The 18,027-nt window shown below is 47.6% G+C and overlaps 10 protein-coding genes across 10 annotated transcripts; 4 read left to right on the top strand and 6 right to left on the bottom strand.

Annotated features, from left to right (window-relative positions):
• Window positions 1-254: 254 nt before the first annotated feature.
• Window positions 255-2,795, top strand: Bathy04g03260 (predicted protein; the record flags this gene model as incomplete). The annotated part of the gene is made up of 1 exon (XM_007513772.1): window positions 255-2,795. One exon carries the CDS (start codon window positions 255-257, stop codon window positions 2,793-2,795), a length of 2,541 nt encoding a protein of 846 aa, XP_007513834.1.
• Window positions 2,796-2,901: 106 nt separating this feature from the next.
• Bathy04g03250 (predicted protein) lies at window positions 2,902-3,633 on the bottom strand (the record flags this gene model as incomplete). Its single annotated transcript, XM_007513550.1, has 1 exon — window positions 2,902-3,633. One exon carries the CDS (start codon window positions 3,631-3,633, stop codon window positions 2,902-2,904), a length of 732 nt encoding a protein of 243 aa, XP_007513612.1.
• A 289-nt stretch (window positions 3,634-3,922) lies between these two features.
• Window positions 3,923-4,378, bottom strand: Bathy04g03240 (the record flags this gene model as incomplete). The annotated part of the gene is made up of 1 exon (XM_007513638.1): window positions 3,923-4,378. The coding sequence occupies one exon, from the start codon at window positions 4,376-4,378 to the stop codon at window positions 3,923-3,925; it is 456 nt and encodes a 151-aa protein (XP_007513700.1).
• A 312-nt stretch (window positions 4,379-4,690) lies between these two features.
• Bathy04g03230 (DNA-directed RNA polymerases I and III subunit RPAC1) lies at window positions 4,691-6,007 on the top strand (the record flags this gene model as incomplete). The annotated part of the gene is made up of 1 exon (XM_007513456.1): window positions 4,691-6,007. The coding sequence occupies one exon, from the start codon at window positions 4,691-4,693 to the stop codon at window positions 6,005-6,007; it is 1,317 nt and encodes a 438-aa protein (XP_007513518.1).
• Window positions 6,008-7,141: 1,134 nt separating this feature from the next.
• On the bottom strand, window positions 7,142-8,926 carry Bathy04g03220 (unknown protein; the record flags this gene model as incomplete). Its single annotated transcript, XM_007513476.1, has 1 exon — window positions 7,142-8,926. One exon carries the CDS (start codon window positions 8,924-8,926, stop codon window positions 7,142-7,144), a length of 1,785 nt encoding a protein of 594 aa, XP_007513538.1.
• Window positions 8,927-9,194: 268 nt separating this feature from the next.
• On the bottom strand, window positions 9,195-9,896 carry Bathy04g03210 (ribosome-binding factor A; the record flags this gene model as incomplete). Its single annotated transcript, XM_007513756.1, has 1 exon — window positions 9,195-9,896. The coding sequence occupies one exon, from the start codon at window positions 9,894-9,896 to the stop codon at window positions 9,195-9,197; it is 702 nt and encodes a 233-aa protein (XP_007513818.1).
• A 305-nt stretch (window positions 9,897-10,201) lies between these two features.
• Bathy04g03200 (predicted protein) lies at window positions 10,202-11,839 on the top strand (the record flags this gene model as incomplete). The annotated part of the gene is made up of 1 exon (XM_007513332.1): window positions 10,202-11,839. The coding sequence occupies one exon, from the start codon at window positions 10,202-10,204 to the stop codon at window positions 11,837-11,839; it is 1,638 nt and encodes a 545-aa protein (XP_007513394.1).
• A 238-nt stretch (window positions 11,840-12,077) lies between these two features.
• Window positions 12,078-13,475, top strand: Bathy04g03190 (predicted protein; the record flags this gene model as incomplete). Its single annotated transcript, XM_007513811.1, has 1 exon — window positions 12,078-13,475. One exon carries the CDS (start codon window positions 12,078-12,080, stop codon window positions 13,473-13,475), a length of 1,398 nt encoding a protein of 465 aa, XP_007513873.1.
• Window positions 13,476-14,051: 576 nt separating this feature from the next.
• On the bottom strand, window positions 14,052-14,930 carry Bathy04g03180 (predicted protein; the record flags this gene model as incomplete). The annotated part of the gene is made up of 1 exon (XM_007513568.1): window positions 14,052-14,930. One exon carries the CDS (start codon window positions 14,928-14,930, stop codon window positions 14,052-14,054), a length of 879 nt encoding a protein of 292 aa, XP_007513630.1.
• Window positions 14,931-15,293: 363 nt separating this feature from the next.
• Bathy04g03170 (unknown protein) lies at window positions 15,294-16,550 on the bottom strand (the record flags this gene model as incomplete). Its single annotated transcript, XM_007513344.1, has 1 exon — window positions 15,294-16,550. One exon carries the CDS (start codon window positions 16,548-16,550, stop codon window positions 15,294-15,296), a length of 1,257 nt encoding a protein of 418 aa, XP_007513406.1.
• Between the last annotated feature and the right edge of the window lie 1,477 nt (window positions 16,551-18,027).

Genomic DNA, 18,027 nt, shown 5'->3' with positions numbered 1-18,027 from the left:
GTTCCGTTTGCTCCAATCCAATTTTTTTTTCATCAGAACACAACAACAACACACACGCATATATTATATTATTACTACATCACAGAGAAGGGAGAGAAAGAGAGAGAGAGAGAAAGGTGAGCAACTCTTCGCCGCTTCTCCGTCGCATCATCGCAAAAAACACCTGAACAAAACAAAAAAGAGAGATTGAGAGATTGAGAGAATTGTGTAAATCAAATTCGGCGCGAATTCAAGGAGCAAAATAAAAAGAAAAGATGATCCCTCAGTACTGTTCGCAGTGCAAATCTGACGTCGTCGCGGAAGTGAACGACGCGAATGGATTCACGTGTTGCACGGTGTGCGGTAAGATTCTGGACGATTCCGTCTTTAGCACGGATCCAACGTTTTCGAAAACCAGCGGTGGGGCGATTCAAGTGGATGGGAACTTTGTCCCGGAATCGGGTATAGCGCACTCAGTCGGGAGACCGACCAGAGGTGGGAGAGTGTTTGGGTTACAAATAGATTCGCACGAGAAGACGGTGAATAAAGGAAAACAGGAGATTAACCAAATCGCGGATCGACTGGCGATGAAACCGAGAGAGGACATCACGACTTCGGCGCACAGATTGTATAAAATCGCGGTGTCGAGAAACTTCACGAGAGGACGAAGGACGGCGCAAGTCGCCGGGGCGTGTTTGTACGTCGTGTGCAGACAAGAGAATCGACCGTACATGTTGATTGATTTTTCGGACGTTCTACAAACGAACGTGTACGTTTTGGGTGGGGTATTTTTACAGCTCTGTCGATTGATGCGATTGGAGCAACATCCGTTGATGCAAAGACCGATTGATCCTTCGTTGTTTATTCACAGGTTTGCGGATAAGATGAATTTAGGGAAGAGAGTGCACTCGGTGTCAAACACCGCGCTAAGGCTCGTAGCTTCTATGAAGCGGGATTGGATGCAAACTGGACGTCGTCCGGCTGGGATTTGCGGCGCCGCGCTTTGGGTCGCCTCACACGTTCACGGCTTCGATCGATCGAAAAGTGACGTAGTTTCGATCGTACACATCGGCGAGCAAACGTTGAAGAAAAGAATCACGGAGTTTAGCTCAACGCCGGCGGCGCTGTTGTCGGTGGAAGAATTCGACGCGCAAGCCCAAAAGTATGAAAACGACGACTTTATTGGAAGTAAAGAGCAACAAGATCTCATCTGTAGCGGATCGACGACGCTGACGTGCAAACACAGGGACGACGACAACATGCCCGAGCACTTTCAACACGGCATGTGTCGAGCGTGCTACATTGATTACGTGAAGGTTTCCGGTGGAACAACTTTTTTGGGTGGGATGGATCCCCCGGCGTTTACCGCCGCGCAGAAAAAACGAGACATGGAACAACTCCAACCGAGGATTTTACGAATCGCAAATTTTGAAGCCGGCCAGGCGGAAGTTCAAGCTGAATTTGAAGGCGCACTTTTAGAGGGCGAAATTAACGAGTTTGCAATGATCGCTGGCGTCGTGCAAAGCTCAGCGCCTGCCGCGGGTGCCGCTAATGCCACGGCGGCAGCTCAAACCCAAATCGAAGAACGACGACCGCCGCAGGTTATTCGCCAAGTGCAAGTGCAACGCGTCGTTTTGAAAGAGCCGCCGTTTAAGTTTATGATCGAAGCGGAGAAAGTTTTGAAGAGAATTGTTGGTACAAAGCCGGCGGAAACGCATTGTTTACCGTTTGTTCACGGTAAAGCGAAAGGATGCGTTTTGAGAGAGCACTTCCGAGACGATATCGGCGAGTTTACCAAAGATATTCGGCTCGAAATAATGCACTATTTGATCAATTTAGGATGCTTCGACGACGGCGCTTTGGAGCATTTAAACACGCTTTACCCATCGCACGACTTGATATTGCTCGGTAACGAAGACTTTACGCCTCCGGAAAATACAGTCAAGATAGAAGTAGACAATAAAGCCGAGAAGGCGAAGAAGGAAGCAGCTGAAAACATCAGAAAATACAAAGTGAATAAGGAACCGCCGCTGCCGGGAACCTCCTTCAACGATAAAATCAAAAAGAACGAAGAGGCGCTGAGGAAGTTGAATAACCCGGACGTAAAGAAGGAAGAGGGCAAAACGGAAAACGGAGTCGACACGCCAACCAACGACGAAGAGGAAATGAGAGACGTGTGCTCGGATATAGAAGACGAGGACATCAACGAGTACATGAACAATCAAGAACAAGTCAACTTGAAACGCGTCATTTGGTCGGAAATGAACAAAGACTATTTAGAATCGCAAGCGGCGAAAGAGGCGGCGAGCAAGGATGCGGCTGCTCGAGAATCCAATCAACCACCGAGAAGGAAATACAACACGAAGAAAAAAGAAGAGAAGTATCAACGAGCGGAAAACGCCGCCGTGGCTGCGCAAACGGTCCTCATCAAGAAACGCGGCGTATCATCGAAAATCAACTACGAAGCGTTGCAAAACTTATTCGACGACAAGGGCGAGGCAAAGAAAAAGAAAAAAGCGTCGTCGGCTGTGGCAGCTGCGAAAGACAAAGCAGCGCCGAAGGAGACGACGACGACGACGACGAAAGCAGCAACGACGGGAACCGCGACAGCGAGACGAGAACGAGAAAAAGAAGAGGCGCTACCGGTCCCGGCAGCAAAGAAGACGGCCACAAAGCCCGCATCGAGAGCCGCCGCTGCAGTCGCGGAGAAAATGAAGGGAAAGAAGAAAGCGCCGCCGCCTTCGAAAGAGAAATCGGCACCCCGCGCGACGCGAGCGTCTCGAGCCGTCACCGCGAAGAAATTCATCAAAATGTAAAACACACTGTTACTATAATAAAAATTATACTTCATCATTAAATGTCAAATGTACAAACACGAGATGCTACTACTTAGTAAGTAAGGCGTGAGTGACCTTTTTTTATTTACTTCTCCGCGAACGCCTCGCGAGCTAATTTGGCAATTTCACCGTCGCTCTTACCCTCTCTCACCGCCGCGATCAAATCGTTTTGTCTCATGCTAAAAAACATCGCCTTCACCGCATTTTTCAACGCCGGATGATACTCTTCGCCGCTAATGACCTCTTCCGGCGTTTTCCACGCGTACCCGTCGTACTCGGTATTCACCATCTCCACGTTCGCTTTCTCCTCGTCCGTAATCGTCGCCGTGGACACCACAATCACGTCTCCGGTACCATTCTCGCTCGGCGCTTGTTTCCTCTTCGCCCACACGTGCGTGGACGTGTGCACGACTTCAAATCTTGTCTCTTCGATATCTATTTTACACTCTCGTTTCACGTTTATTCTCGCCGCTTCGAACACCGAATCGCCAACTTTAATCCTCCCGCCGATAAACCACGGCCCGTTCGCCGCCGGTTCCACGTTCCTGTACCCGATTAAAATCCTCCCTTCCGAGTCTCGCAACAGAACGTCCGCGCACCCTTTCACGATGCAATCTAACGCGCGAGAGTATTCCTCGTCTTCCAAGAAGGTTTGGTTTTTCACATATTGTCCCGTCTCGTAGTGCGCGTGGAGGGAACTTCGGTGCATGTTCCCGGAATATACAGACGTTTTCGTCGTCGTCGTTTTCATTGCTTTTGTCGATGATGATGATGATGATGTCAATAAGGTTGTTCCTTCGGTCGCTCGTTCCTTCATTTATGAGCCTCTTCTTCAACGCTTCCCGTGATGATGATATGTGCAGAAAACGTAAATGTACTTTTGGTGTTGAAAGAAATGACGAGAAATTGTCTTGTGTTTTTGATCTGTTTTCCAGGAAATTCGCGATGTTAAAAAATGGCAAAAATATGTGCACTGAGAGGAAGTAAGAAGAAGAAGAAGAAGAAGACGAAAGACGAAGAGTTTTAAAAGCGGGAAATAATAACGTTCGTTCGATTCACTCGGAATGTAAGGCAAATGCATATGGTACAATATGACTATTAATGAGCTAATGAACGTTGCGCGCGTGGTTTTGCAAATTACTAGATTGACTAAAACGCTTCTCGCACACATCGCACTCGTACGGTTTCTCGTTCGTGTGCATACGCACGTGGACTTTCAAATTTTCAGATTCACGAAAAGCTTTATCGCAAACATCACATTCGTACGGTTTCTCCTTCGTGTGCATGCGCATATGTATGGCCAACTTGGATGGACTAACAAACACCTTCTCGCAAACATCGCACTCGTGCCCTCTCTTCCTCAAACTCACTCCTTTAGCAATACATGCCGTTTCCTCTTCTCGCATCTGATGATTTTGCTTCGTCACGACGTCGTCTTCACACGGCACGCACGTGAGAATCCTCCGCAATCGCTCCACGTCGTCGTCGTCTCCCTCTTCTTCTCCCACTTCTTTCTGTTTGTGTCTGTCTTTGTGTGTTGTGTGAAAAGAGAGAAAAACCATCGCGAGATAAAAAAAAAAGCGTTGAGATTATTATTCTCTTTGGCTTTTTGTTTTGTGAGAAATTTTTCGCGTCAGTCTTTTCTGCTTTTACGCGCATCACACGCACACACTTACTTACTCACACAGAGAAAGAGAGAGACTTGAGAGAGAGAGAGGAGGAGAAAAGAAGTCATCGCGGAAGAAGAAGAAGAATATTCGCCGCTCTTTTATTTCGCGCGCGACTTTTTGATCGAGAGCGAAAGGATACCACGGCGTTTTAGAAGAGAGGGGCAGAAGAGTCACATACATTCGTGACGCCGCCGGAATTTAATCATGCCAGCGGCGAAGAAGAAAACGAACCCCCCATCGTCGTCGTCCAACAAAGGGACGACGACGACGGAGAAAGTGGCGGAGGAGAAAATAGCCTCGCACTTGGAGATGCAAAAGAAATTCGTCTCCGTTGGTTTCGCTGAAAATAAACACACGCAAGAGAGAGCGTACTTTAACGCGTACAGTGGTGGCGCAGCGGCGACGGAGGAAGACGAAGATGCGTTTTCGCTGGAACAGTTTCGGAAAAATTTTACGATTAAAGTCACGGAGAATAACGAATCGACGCACACGTTGGAGTTTGAAATGGAAGGGATATCTGCGGCGTTCGCGAACGCGTTTAGGAGGATTATCATATCCGAAGTGCCGTCCATGGCGATCGAGAGGGTATACTTTCGACAAAACACGAGCGTGATTGCGGATGAAATTTTCGCGCATAGGTTAGGTTTAGTGCCTATTTTAGCCGATCCGAACGAATTTGAGAGTTTCGATAAAGATACGCACACAGATTTATTGAACGAGAAGAACACGATCGTGTTTAAACTGCACGTGAAGTGTCAAAAGGAGAGAGACGCGAGCGGGAACATCCTGCCGGATTCGATTTTACACGAAAAAGTATATTCGAGAGATTTAGTGTGGTTACCGAAAGGATCGGAGTTGGAAGACGAAAGTCAAGGCGGTGAAGGCGCGGATGATGATGATGATGATGATGATGATGATGATGAAGACGACGACGACATGAGCGACGACGACGAAAAGAAAAAAAGGAAGAAAAAGAAAATCAAAACGTTTAGCAACTTCTCCACGTCGCAGGAGACGAAATTCGGGAAAGAGGGCATCAAAACCGTCCACGACGACATTCTCCTCGCAAAACTCGTCCCCGGACAAGAGATTGAGCTCGAAGCGCACTGCATGAAATCCATCGGTGCCGACCACGCGAAATTCTCCCCGGTTGGCACGTGCTGGTACCGTCTCGTCCCGACCGTATACTTCAAAAAACCAATCGTCGGCGCCGACGCGAAAGTTTTCATGAGCGAGTGCAGCGACCCGATCCCAAACCACAAGTGCTTTGAACTCAAGGGTTCCGGCGAGAAAGCCGAAGTCAAAATCAAATCCATCCGAGGATGCGACTTGTGCTTAGAGCGCATTCGCGAGCTCTCCGGCGAATCCGGTTGGGATTCCAAAATAGCCGTCTTGAAAAAGCGAGATCACTACATCTTCACCATCGAATCCGTCGGCGCGAGGAAACCAGACGTCATTTTCAAAGAAGCCGTGAGCATTTTAAAGAGTAAGTGTCACTCCGCGTTAGGGAGGTTGTTGTGATATTTTCTGAAAGAAAAAAGAGTAGTTAGTAAATATCTCTTGCTCCATCACCACTCGACAAACAAGCCCATCACCACCAAAACAAAAAAGCGAAACACCCCGCCAATCAAGAAGCGAGAAGGCGTCTATTCGTTTTCGTTTGTCAAAAATATCCTCCTCTAGAAATTATTCCTCGCGCTGCCACGCAAGCGTATCAAAAGAAAAAGACCTTTGGTGACACCTTTTTGACGCACAATTTAATACAAAGCGCGCGATTTTTGAGACCGCACGAATAAAACGATAAGGCCCGAATCAAGGCAAAATAACTTGCGCTTCTTAGGGTTTGTTATTCGCATCGTGAGAGAGTCTTTGCGCGTGTATCGACGACGCGAAAGTCGTAAAGCGCGCGCGCGCGCTTTAATTAAGAATTCTTTTTGCGTCTTTTAATTTTCCCTCGCTTAGATACAAATGGCGCCATGCGCACATTCGTCGAAAAGAAATGGCGTCGCTTCGGTCGCGAACGAGGTCGAACACGCGCGTTTGGAAACGCTTCTCTTACAAATAGCGTACGCGTCACCATTTGGCGGTGGTGGTGGTGAATCGTCGTCGTCGTCCTCGGTGGGAAGAAGACACCTAAGAAAGATGCAAAGAAATCTGATTATTTACAGTCGCTTCGACGCGACCGTGGAAAAAGCCATTCGAGAGGAAAGGAAGAGAAAAAGACGAAAAAAATTGTTGTTGACTTTGAAAAGCGACGACGTGAAAGCATCATCGTCATCAGAAAATACTACTTTGGTTAAAAAACGAAGAGACGACCCCGACGTCAAAGAAGAAGAAGAAGAAGTACGAGAAGAGATCCGGTCGATACTACAGATCGTTGAAAAGAGGAGGAAAAGAGGAAGCAAAAGATCAAAAGAAGAGGAAGAGGAGAACGCTCGAACGAAGCGAAAGAGAGCGTATCCGACTCTCTCTTTGGACTCTTCGGCGTCGTCGTTTTCTTCGTCAAAGGAGAAGGAGGAGGAGGAAAAGAAGCAGTGCTGCGCCGTGAGTTGACGATCACGGTCTGTATATAAATAACTTGTATATAACTTCATACTATTTTGTACTTACTCATTTTGTTATAATTTACTACCTAGTACTATATTACTATTCTATTTAATGATACGCCAAGTAGCCGCTCTCTTCCATGCCTCGCAAGACCATCGCTTCCAAGTCGAACGCGTGAGACGGGTGCGCTCGAGGTTCGTAGTTCGCTTCGCCGCGTTCTTTAGGGAAGTAGTGGTACGCTCCACTCGTTTTGCACCCGTGCACTTTACACTCATCTGCACTAAAACCGAAAACCGAAACCGCCGCCCCTCGTCTTCCTCCTCCTCCTCTTTCGTTACCGCAGAATTGAAGCGCCATGTATGCGGTCAAAAATCCAGTCGAAGGGGCGTTACCACCTTTGAAAATATCCAAGGTGGCATCGAAGCCAGCACCACTTCTATCGCTCGAATCACCACCATTGAACTTGAACGCGTCGCTTGGTTTGTAATTTACCACTGGCGAAAGAATCTCGGAGATGCCCCGACGAAAAATTGACAAAAGTTTCGCCGCGTGCGAATTCGCTCGCGAAGTCAAAAACAACGCCTTCACGAAATTTGGTCTCCTCTTGACCGTGTTTTTGCAAAACTTAGTAAACTCCTTCACGTTACACCGCGAAGCGATGTATAGAACTTTCTCGTTGGTTTCCAAATCGGCTTCCAAGCGTTCAGTGATTTTACTCTCGCTCTCTAAACTCCACTTTTCGGTCCATTTTTTATTTAACACGCGCACCGTTATTTTTCCGCCCACGTCCCGCATCAATCTACCATTACTGTTCTCAAAGCTCTCTCCTCCATTCATCATCATGCCATTTCCTGCTGGAGCGTTATTCAAACGAAAGACCGCATCGTGCGAATCAATATCTACCCCTAAACTCGATTTCAAAAGCGATCCTGAATTCCCAACTACCGCGCATGTCTCAAACACTCTCAGCTTTGTAAACTCCTCCTCGTTGAAAGGCAACATATCCGAACTCTCCTCGTTAAAAAAACCATCGTATTTATCTCGAATTCTCGCCCAATTCATTTTCGTATAAAACATATCTCTGCTTAAATCCGTCGCTCCAAATTTACTCGGCACGATGAGCTGCGGGATTTTTCCTAAAATAGCCTTGGCGCCCGCCAACTCGATCCGAACTACGTCCTTCGCCGCGCGCATCTCTTCCTCGGTCAAACCTAACTTTCTTCTCACACTTTCTTCGCTCTCGTGATTCCCTCTGATATAATCTATGGCGTTGTTCAATCGTCGAAGAAGACGAGCTTCTCTTTGCCGCCTCGTCACGCCTCTAAAATCCTCCTCTCGCGGCGACGAAGACGCGGCGAGCGCGTTCTTCACGTACGCATACACGACTGATCGCGTTTGATTTCTAAACACACACGATGCGGCTACCGCGGACTCCTCGGGGTAATTCACGTTACAATGGATGGATTTTGTGTCGTCGTCCGCGCATCGACACGCGTTGTTGTTCTTCATCGCGGCTTGAGGGCTTCCTCTGTTGCTCGTTTCGTGTTGTCGAAGAAGTGCTGCATTTGTTGAAGAAGAAGCCGTGGTTTCATCATCGGAAGAAGAGATCAAAATATCCTTCTTTCGACTGCTCTCGTCGACATTCTTATTATTATATTTAGTATCATCATCGTCGCGATGCGTCAGCGACGTCATCGTCATTCCGCTCTCGTGATACTCCGTCGCTCGGAGTGCGGATGGATTTTTCGCGATAAAATATCGCGCAAAATTCTGCAACAACTCGACGCCGAAAAAAATGGACAACACGCCAAGCCAGAAGAAGTACGACGACTTTGGTCGCTTGTATTTCCTCTTCTTCTTCGATGGGGGAGGTGGATGAGGGGGTGGAGGCATGGTTGGTGACTGTCTCGAAGGAGAAATGTTATTAAATTCTGAGGACTGGAGTACAACACGAGGGGAATATATGAAAAGGGGGGAATTGAGCTCAGAATGGCGCGAGATATATATTTACATGTTAAACTGGTTGTTTTAAAGCAATACACTGTTGTGCTAGAGCGTACGAATACATAAATGCGTGTTTTTCTCTCTCTCTCTCTCTCTTCGTCTACCACTGTCTGGTCTTGTTACGTATATGCGCTCTTCTCTCTCTTTCTTTTCAATCTCAATTTTTCTTCCTCCTCAAAGGTTTAATCACCACCTCTTGCTCGTCTTCCTCGAAAACTTCGTCCTCGTCGTCCTCTAACCACTCCTCTTCGTCGTCTCCTCTCTCCGCGATGGTATCTTCGATCGCCATCATCTCTTCTTTCGTTGCGTTTGAGGACGACGAAGATCCTCTTTCGCGTTCCTCTCTCAAGACGTCTAAAATCGAGTTTACTTTTTGCCCTCGCTCGAAGCTTTCGTCCAACACGAATCGGACTTCCGGAGTTAATCTCAGGGAGATCTTCGAGCCGATTTTACCTCTCACGTACCCTTCGAGCTTTTGCAAGCCTTTCATGGCGTTTTTCTTCCCTCTCTCGTCGCCGAGGACCGAGACGTAGACTTTTACCACTTGCAAGTCGTTCGATACCTCGCAATCCGCCACCGTCGCTAACGTCGTGCTGTTCACGTCCACCCCGAATTTCACGTCCGGGTTCAACATCCCTTTGATTTTCGCGTCGTTTTGGAACATATTTCCAATCTCTCGTCGCATTTGTTGTTGCACTCGCGCGACTCTTCTCGGGTCCGCGCAGACGATTTCTTTCACAACCAACAATTTTCTCGTCTTATTATTCTTATTCCTAACACTACTACTCTTAGTACGCTCGATGGCGAGGAAGTGCGCGCCATTACCACTCACACGCGTTCTCGAGGAAAGCATCCGCATTGCGGAGGAAGAGGAGGAGGAGGAGGAGGAGGAAACCGACGACATTCTGGTCTTTGTCCAAGCCGAAGAAGAAGAAGAAGAAGAAGAAGAAGACGACGAGTACAAGTGACTCGTCTTTCGGCCGTTCGTCAAATTCACAGTTTTTAACGACGCCGCAGAAACAGAAGAAGAACACGCAGCCGATGATGTCCCCCTCTGCGCCGCTAAAGCTCCTCCTCCGAACAACATTTTTGTTATTAGTATATCTCTCTTTCCTTAATAATAACGCGAGCAAAAGTGTGTTAATGTATGTGTCGCTCGTAGAAATGGAGCAAAATGCAGCCGCCAAAGAGGGCAAACTTCCCCCAAAAATGCTTCAAAATTTAACAGAATTGGCACACGCATACACACACTTAAACACCACTTTTAACCCTCTTTTGCGGAAGAAAATGAGCGCAGCATCGCTCGTAGTATTCGGAGCCAGAGGAGGCGCTTCTATTTTGCGCTCTTGTGAAGCTCCTCGTTTTTCCAAAGCATCCAAGAAAAACGAAGACAGAATGATGTGTCCGGAGAGGAGAACGTTGGCTTCTTTGAATGCTCGAGAAGGAGGAGGACGACGACGACGACGATCCGCGCGGGCGGCGACGAGGGAACAAGAACAACAAACCGAAGACAACAACACGAACAACAACTCGTTGAACAAAAAAGACGACGAAAGAATTCCAATCACCGTTTTAACCGGATTCCTCGGGAGCGGGAAAACGACGTTGTTAAACCACATCTTGACGCAAGAACACGGGAAAAAAATCGTCGTCATCGAGAACGAGTTCGGTGAAATCGACATCGACGGCGAAATCGTCCACCGAGAGAAATCGGAAACCGAGGACATTTTATTATTAAACAACGGGTGCTTGTGCTGCTCGGTGAGAGGCGATTTGGTGGAGATGCTGACCAAATTACACGACACACGAAAAGGAGAGTTTGATCACGTGGTGATTGAAACGACCGGATTAGCCAATCCGGCGCCGATTATACAGACGTTTTATTTAGAGCACGCGCTGTTGGAAAATTTTCGCGTGGACGGGGTGGTGACGTTGGTGGACGCGAAACACGCGCACTTACACTTGGACGAAGTGAAACCAGACGGGGTGGTCAACGAAGCGTTGGAGCAAATCGCGTTTGCGGATCGAATCGTGTTGAATAAAACGGATTTGGTCACGGACGAGACAGAGTTGAACGGGTTACACAGACGCATAAGGGAGATTAACGCGTTGGCGGAGATTCAAAGGGCGACGAAAGCGAAAGTGCCGTTGGATTTTACACTCGGAATTGGTGGGTTTGATTTAGAAAAAGTGCAAGAAGCAGTCATGGGAAAAGAACAACAACAACAACAACAACAAAAAGATGGTCACGGACATTCGCACGACGAACACGAACACGAACACGAACACGGTCACTCCCACGACGCCATGGTGGAATCCGGAGAGATTGAGTGCAACGATCCTTCGCACTCGCACTCGCACGGTCACTCGCACGACGCGCTCGTCGAATCCGGCGAAGTCATTTGCAACGACCCTTCGCACTCCCACTCCCACGGTCACTCCCACACCCACCACGACGATGCCGTCGGCTCTGTCTCTCTCGTCTTGGACGGTGACGTCGATTTGGATAAAATCAACGACTGGCTCGGCGTTTTATTAAACGATCGATGGGAAACGCTCTTTCGAATGAAGGGCGTTTTAAGCATCGAAGGCTGCGACGAACGCTACGTTTTCCAAGGCGTCCACGCCTTGTTCGAAGGCATGCCAGATAGGCCGTGGGCGGAAGGCGAAATAAGGCGCTCAAAGCTCGTGTTCATCGGGAAAGATCTCGTCGAAAAAGAGTTAGCGATTGGTTTCGCGGCGTGTTTGGTGGACGAGAATAAAAAAAAGCAAAAAGTCGGCGCGCTCGGCGAGCCGCGATAATAATAACAACGCGTGTATGTTTTTGTGCTGCACGAATACTACTAATAACGCGTCTGTTTGATGACGAGACGACGTAATTCTTCCTCCTTTTGTTATTGTTGCATTCAAATATACTCTCTGATCATCGCGTTGGTTTTGTTTAATCTCTCGCTTTTTATTTCCCTGCAGCCTTTTGGGCAGCTTTTTGACAAAAATTCGTCACTCACTTCCCAACAGATATTTATTTATTGCGATGATGATGACGATGATGATGATGATGACGATGATGATGATGACTATTATCAGCAGCAGCATTAGTAGCATTTTGGGGGTTTCCGCGTTCAAATTCTATTCTTCTTCTAAAGAAGGAGTGGTCGCCCCGTCGTTGGCAAATCTGAATTTGCGCCTTCGATCGGCGGAATGCGCGGCGTGTCATCGCGTCGTCTCGCAACTGCACGCGAGATTACTGCCGAAGATTAAGAGTCAGATGAAGTTGGAAAGAGAGAGATTGCTCTCAGATTTCGCCACGAAAGCGTCCACGTACGGCACGTACGAGATACTCGTGGAAGACGAAGTCGAGCACGCGTGTAAATTGTTGGCGTTGTCGGACACGCAAAAGCGAACGAGGAAAGCGTGCGACGCGTACGTGCAAGACCACACGGACGATATCGTGGAGACGTACTTGCGCAAAACGATGGAGGCGAAGAAGTTTATCGGCGATTTTGAAAACCAAGTGGAAGGTTTCGACGAGGAACCGGAGAGTGGATACGTCTCCGAAGCGGACTTAAAGAAGGAAAAATTTGAGCGAACGGAGTTGTTCAAGAACATGCGAAAACACACGTGCGAAAAGACGTGCGGCGACCCGCGGACGAACAACGGGAAAGAAGACGAAGAGGAGCGCAAGAAACTGGAGGCAAACGCGTTGAATCATTTAGACCTCGATGATGCAGATTTAGTCGACTTAGAGAACGCGTTGATGACGGAACCGTTGTCGTACGAAGACGCGAGGGAGGTGGAAGAGAGGCACGGCTTTTTTGAAATCGTTCCGAAAGATTTCGAGACGAAAGGGAGCATTTTTAACACCAGTCCGATCGATTTGTTGTTGTTGATCTCGAGACCGAACACTGTGGGGGAGTTCCAGTTTGCGCAAATGAAGATACTGCGGAAAGTGAGCGATGCTATTCGAGCGTATGAAGAAGATCAAAACTTGAAAGAAATGCTGCTGAGGATGGTCGTCTTCGATGTGGATCGATTCGTAGACGAAGGCGGGATTAAGAATTCGACGACCTTGATGCGCGCGACTGGAGGGTATGAAGGACCGATGTTGATGTACTTGCCGGGGATGAAAAAAGGCGAGTGCAGAGAGGAGATTGCGAAAGGTGAAAACCCACAAAAACCAGGGAAGAAGAGGAAAATAGCGAGACCGATACCGTTGAATTCCGACCCGGGAGAAACCGTCGACGCGGGTTCCGCAGTGACGTACGAAGAAATTTTACGAAACATCGCCGCCATGTCGAAAAGTAAGAAAGTACAGCGCGCAATCCGAGACATTATGAATGATAAGAGTGTAGACGCTCAAGATCCGAAAGGATACCATCGACTCCAAGTGGATCCCAAGAACGACATGTTCGAGAAAGAACAGATCGTAGAACTTTAATATTTATACGAAAATGGGAATGTTTGTCTCTCCGAGGAGCATCGATTTCAAAATTGTGGATTTGACGAGCGTGTAAAAAATATTTTTATATTGGAAACACTTGCCGATAATCATGAAGCTATTGTACACGACACCACTCTTCCTCCTCCTCTTTCTCTTTTCAACGTCGTCTTTTTCTACGAATGCGCTGGAGATGTCATCAACTGTGACTCGCGACCCGATCGGAACCATTCGTACCGTCGGCGTTGAGAACGTTATTACGTTCAATTTTTTCTGTGAGTTTGCGTTACCTTTTCTGAGACAAGCAAACGTTGAAGTCCATCCCAATTGGTGCGGAGGAGGTACGGAAGAGGCAGAGCAAGCTGCCGACGTTACGAATATAAGCGGAGAAGGTGCAGGTTTAGAAATGTCTCAGCAATTAGGGCAAGGAGAAATTCAATCGAACGAGCTGTTACAAGGCGGTCTCGGCAAGTGAATACGCACAAACACGAAACGAGATGGAACATACATTTACTTCTGTTTTGATAAACACAAATACCTCGTGACGATGCTATACATATATCCATGTATTTATATTCAAACACCACTCGACTTTGCGTTCGCGTGCGCTATTAAAGATCTAAGAATAAAATCAATCTCCTCACGTTCCATGGCGCTCGTCGCCCAGGATTGGACGACGTCTTTTGCCTTTGAATATTCGCTCGCTTTGAGAAGAATTCGAGCAGCATCTCCGACGGAGTCACGATCGTCTCGCAATAACATTTCTACTTTTGATATGGCAGCTTCGAGAGAGGTGTTATTATCTTTTCCTACTACTTCTTCAACTTTGATGAGCGAGGCGAGCGAGGCTACCGCGTGAGCAAGCATACCTCCGCCTTCTTTGGGAATCAAGTACACGCGCCGGGCATCTCTTTTCACTTGTTTCTCCAAAGCGTCTCGGAGCTGCGCGACTGTTGGGACGTCTTTTGACGCTAGTCTATCCAAAGTCTTCTCCGTTACAGACAAAAGTGCTCGCAACACGTCGTCGTTTTCGGCAACTTTCTTCAACACGCGCATCTCGCGCGCAAACGATTCTCCTTTTTCAATCTTCTCAGAAAGTTTCGAAACGCCAGCGACGATTTCGTGCGCAATCTTAGCTTCTTCGAGCGCCTTCCTACGACTGGAAAGAACAGTTTTTAACGCTCCAAATCTAACGCGCTCTTCGTCGAGTTGTTTGACGCGTTTAGCGCGTTCGGCGAGCACGGTTTCTTCGGCTTTCAACGCGTGCTCTCGCTCATTTTTTTCTAAATCCTCCACGTGTTGCTTTTCCATCTCGCGCATTTTCGTTTCCAACGCTTGCACGTTTGCCTGTTTAAGTGCGAGTTCATCGAGCGCGCGGTCAAGTTTGGACGCCTCCACGTTATTTTCTAATTGTTCTTGTTTTTGACTGGATGAAGAGGCGTCGGCGGGATCCATGTTCTGTTTGAAAGAAAGTGGGCAAAGTCAGTCACTGGTCGATAAAAAGAAGCAGGAAACAACAATAAACGACGACGACGACGACAACGATGAATATACGTCTTCCGACAGGTCCAGGGTAAGCAGAAGTAGAACGAATTCTAAAGGCCCCTCGATCGACCAGGTCAACGTTGGAATTTAATATTGCCGTGTGAAAGGACCGTTCGCGACTCACAAACCAAAGGGAACCGAATAAACGGAACTGATCTTTGGAGTTTAAGTTGTCACGCCGGCTGAGTATGTGGCGTTTGCTTTGTCCGTTTGAACAACAGAGTCAAAGGAAAAAGAGAAACAAACGAAGAAGAAAAAAGAAGAGAAAGAAAACTAGAGCGCACGAGCACTCACCTTAATCAGCAACTCGCTCGCCGCTTCGAAAACTTCCGCCAACTCTTTCGCCACTTCCTTTTCTTCGTACAGTGGTGGCCGAGACGCCTCCTCAGAAGACGACGAGGAAGACGATGGTGATGACGCTGCTGCTACTGCTGCTGCTGTTGATGATGATGTGGGAGACGTCGAGGCATCCGGAACGAAGGCTCTGGTAAATTCTTCTTCGACTAACTTTGCGGCGTCTTCGCGCAACTTTTGAATCAATAAATCCTCCGCCAATCTCTCTTCCTCCTCTTCCTTTTTCGTTTTCGCGTTTCGTGCAGCCGAAGTAGTATTGTCATCCTCTTTGCTCTCGATCGCTGATTTTGTTGCCGCTTTGACTTCCGCTAACAAAGGTTCGTGGTGTCCTTCTCCATCATTCAGCTCTTCTCTGTTCTTCTTCGGGTTCTTTGTCTTGTTTTTATTCTTTGCGCTCTCGCGACCTGAAGAAGATGAACTGACAACCGAGTATATTCCACCGACAACGATCGCCATTCCAGCTAAAGCGCTCGCTACGGTACTAAAATCTAATCCTTCTGCGTTTACGTTTTGATGTTGCTTTTGTTCAAAAGCCGCCGCCGCCGACGCGCCCTCCCCACCCGCCGCACCAACCGCTCCAACCGTTTTCGTCGTCGTCGACGACGACGTCGATGTCGACGAAGAAGACGGAGCGATCCAGCCTCCGTCGGCTCTTGCCGGCAAGTGCGATAAAACCGTAACTTTATCCATCCTCGGCGGCGCGTCTGTTCGATGCCCGCCTCCAGCGGTCGTCGAAGCGCGACTCCTCGCCGCCGTCGCCGCCGCGCTCGTCGTCGCCGCCGCGGCGGCAAAAGAAGGCGCCGACGACGAAGAAGACAGCGCGTTCCTTACCACCACCGGCAAGTGCGGCAAAACGTGCACTTTCTCCACTTTCGGCGGCGCGTCCGTTCGCACGCCCATCTCCTTCTTTCCAGCCATCACCACAGAAGTCTTCTTCTTCTTCTTCGCTCCTCCTCCTCCTCCCGTTGTTGTTGTTGTTGTTGTTTTCGCAACACTTTTTCTCTTACTCTCCTTCACTGCTTTTGCACTCGTCGTCGTCGATGCTTTCTTCGTCGCTTTCGCGTACGCGCGTCTCCCCCCTCCCGCACACATCGCACCAGCGGCAGAAAAACCACCACCACCGAGAGTTTTTGAAGACGACGAGGAGGAGAAAAGCGCGACGATGCGTTTGGCCATCATCATCATCGTCACCCCCGCATCAATCCGAGGACCGCCGCTCACTAAAGAGGAACTCCCAAAACCACCATTTCTTCTCCCGAAACGCATCATCATTATTACTCTAAAGTTCTCTTCTTCTCTTTAGAAGAAAAAGAAATGTAAGCGCTTCCCTCTCTGTGTTTTTAGAAAGCAACAACGCTCGCAGAAACTTTCTCTGTTTGTGGTCTTCTGAACGTGGCAGAGAGACACCACAAAAGAAAGAGTAATACTAATGATGAGAAGAAGATGAAGGAAAGAATGAAGCGCTGTTTTGAAAAAAATTCTGTCCTTCTCTTTTTTGTCTCTTTCAGGCAAAAAAATCTGACCAATTTCGTTTGTCTCTTCTTCGTCTGCTTTTTATTCTTCTGCAACAAGCGTGTGAAAAAATATAAAATTCTCTCTCAAAAACAACATTTTCTTCTCTCGTGTGTTTTTTAGTGGAAAAAACAAAACAAAAAATCAAAATTCTAAACTGGGCGTCCCAGGGGATACAAACATCGTCGCAAAAAAAGAAAAAACAGAGGGAAAATTGGGGGAGAAAGAAAAAGAAAGAGAAAGAGAAGAGAAAGCGGTAAATTTTGTATCTGTATCTAAAAAACGAATTTTTTTTTGCATTTCCTCTTCACTTTCTCGCGCGCGCATTTGCGCGCATTTGCGCGCGCATATAATATCACTTTTTTATTTGCGTGCGCGCGCGCGCACGCGCGCGAGAAAGTCACACGCATTGCTATCATCGATAGACCTCTATCGATGATAGTGGGTGGAAGGGTGGGAGCTCTTTTCTTCATCGTTTGCTTTCTTTCTGTTTTAGAGATACAAATCGAGCGTTTTTGTATCTCTCCTCCCGCATGTGGCAGATTGAATGAATGAAAAGAGCTGGGAAAGAACGGACAAAGGGGGTTCGAGTACGGAGAGTTTTGACTTGCGCGGGCGAGTTTCTCTCCTTTTTTGTGTTCTTTTCTTTGTCGTCGTGTTATTGCATATCTTCTCTCTTCTTCATCGAAGAAGAAGTCAACGACGACACATGGAGGAAAGAGCATTTTTTGGGAAAGAATTCCAAGCCTTTCATTTTTGAAAAAGGAGTTTCAGTACCGTTGGGGGAGTTTGTATCGATTAAAATCGAGAGTTCTCTCCTTTTTTTTTGGGATTGATTTTGGATGGAAAACATGTTTTTGGATTGCAGAAACATGTGACAATACAACGTCTCTCGAGCATCCATTTGCGATGCTCAGCCTATCATGACACTCGGCTCTCATGAGATCGATCGAAGAAACTTTGATAGGTGAAGTACGTTGATTTTTGATTGAAATATATCATTGAAAATACCATAAAGTGTTTAAGTTCCATATGCGTATTTTTGCGCGGCGCTGCCTAGGAGCGAACGCGAGTAGTAACTTGAAATAAGTAAAGTATCAGCTATTCGAAGCATGCTCATGGGACGACGATTGGAATACTC

This window comes from Bathycoccus prasinos, assembly GCF_002220235.1.
Source record: "Bathycoccus prasinos genomic : Chromosome_4".
Taxonomy (NCBI): domain Eukaryota; kingdom Viridiplantae; phylum Chlorophyta; class Mamiellophyceae; order Mamiellales; family Bathycoccaceae; genus Bathycoccus; species Bathycoccus prasinos.
This window is presented reverse-complemented; position numbering and strand designations above follow the sequence as displayed.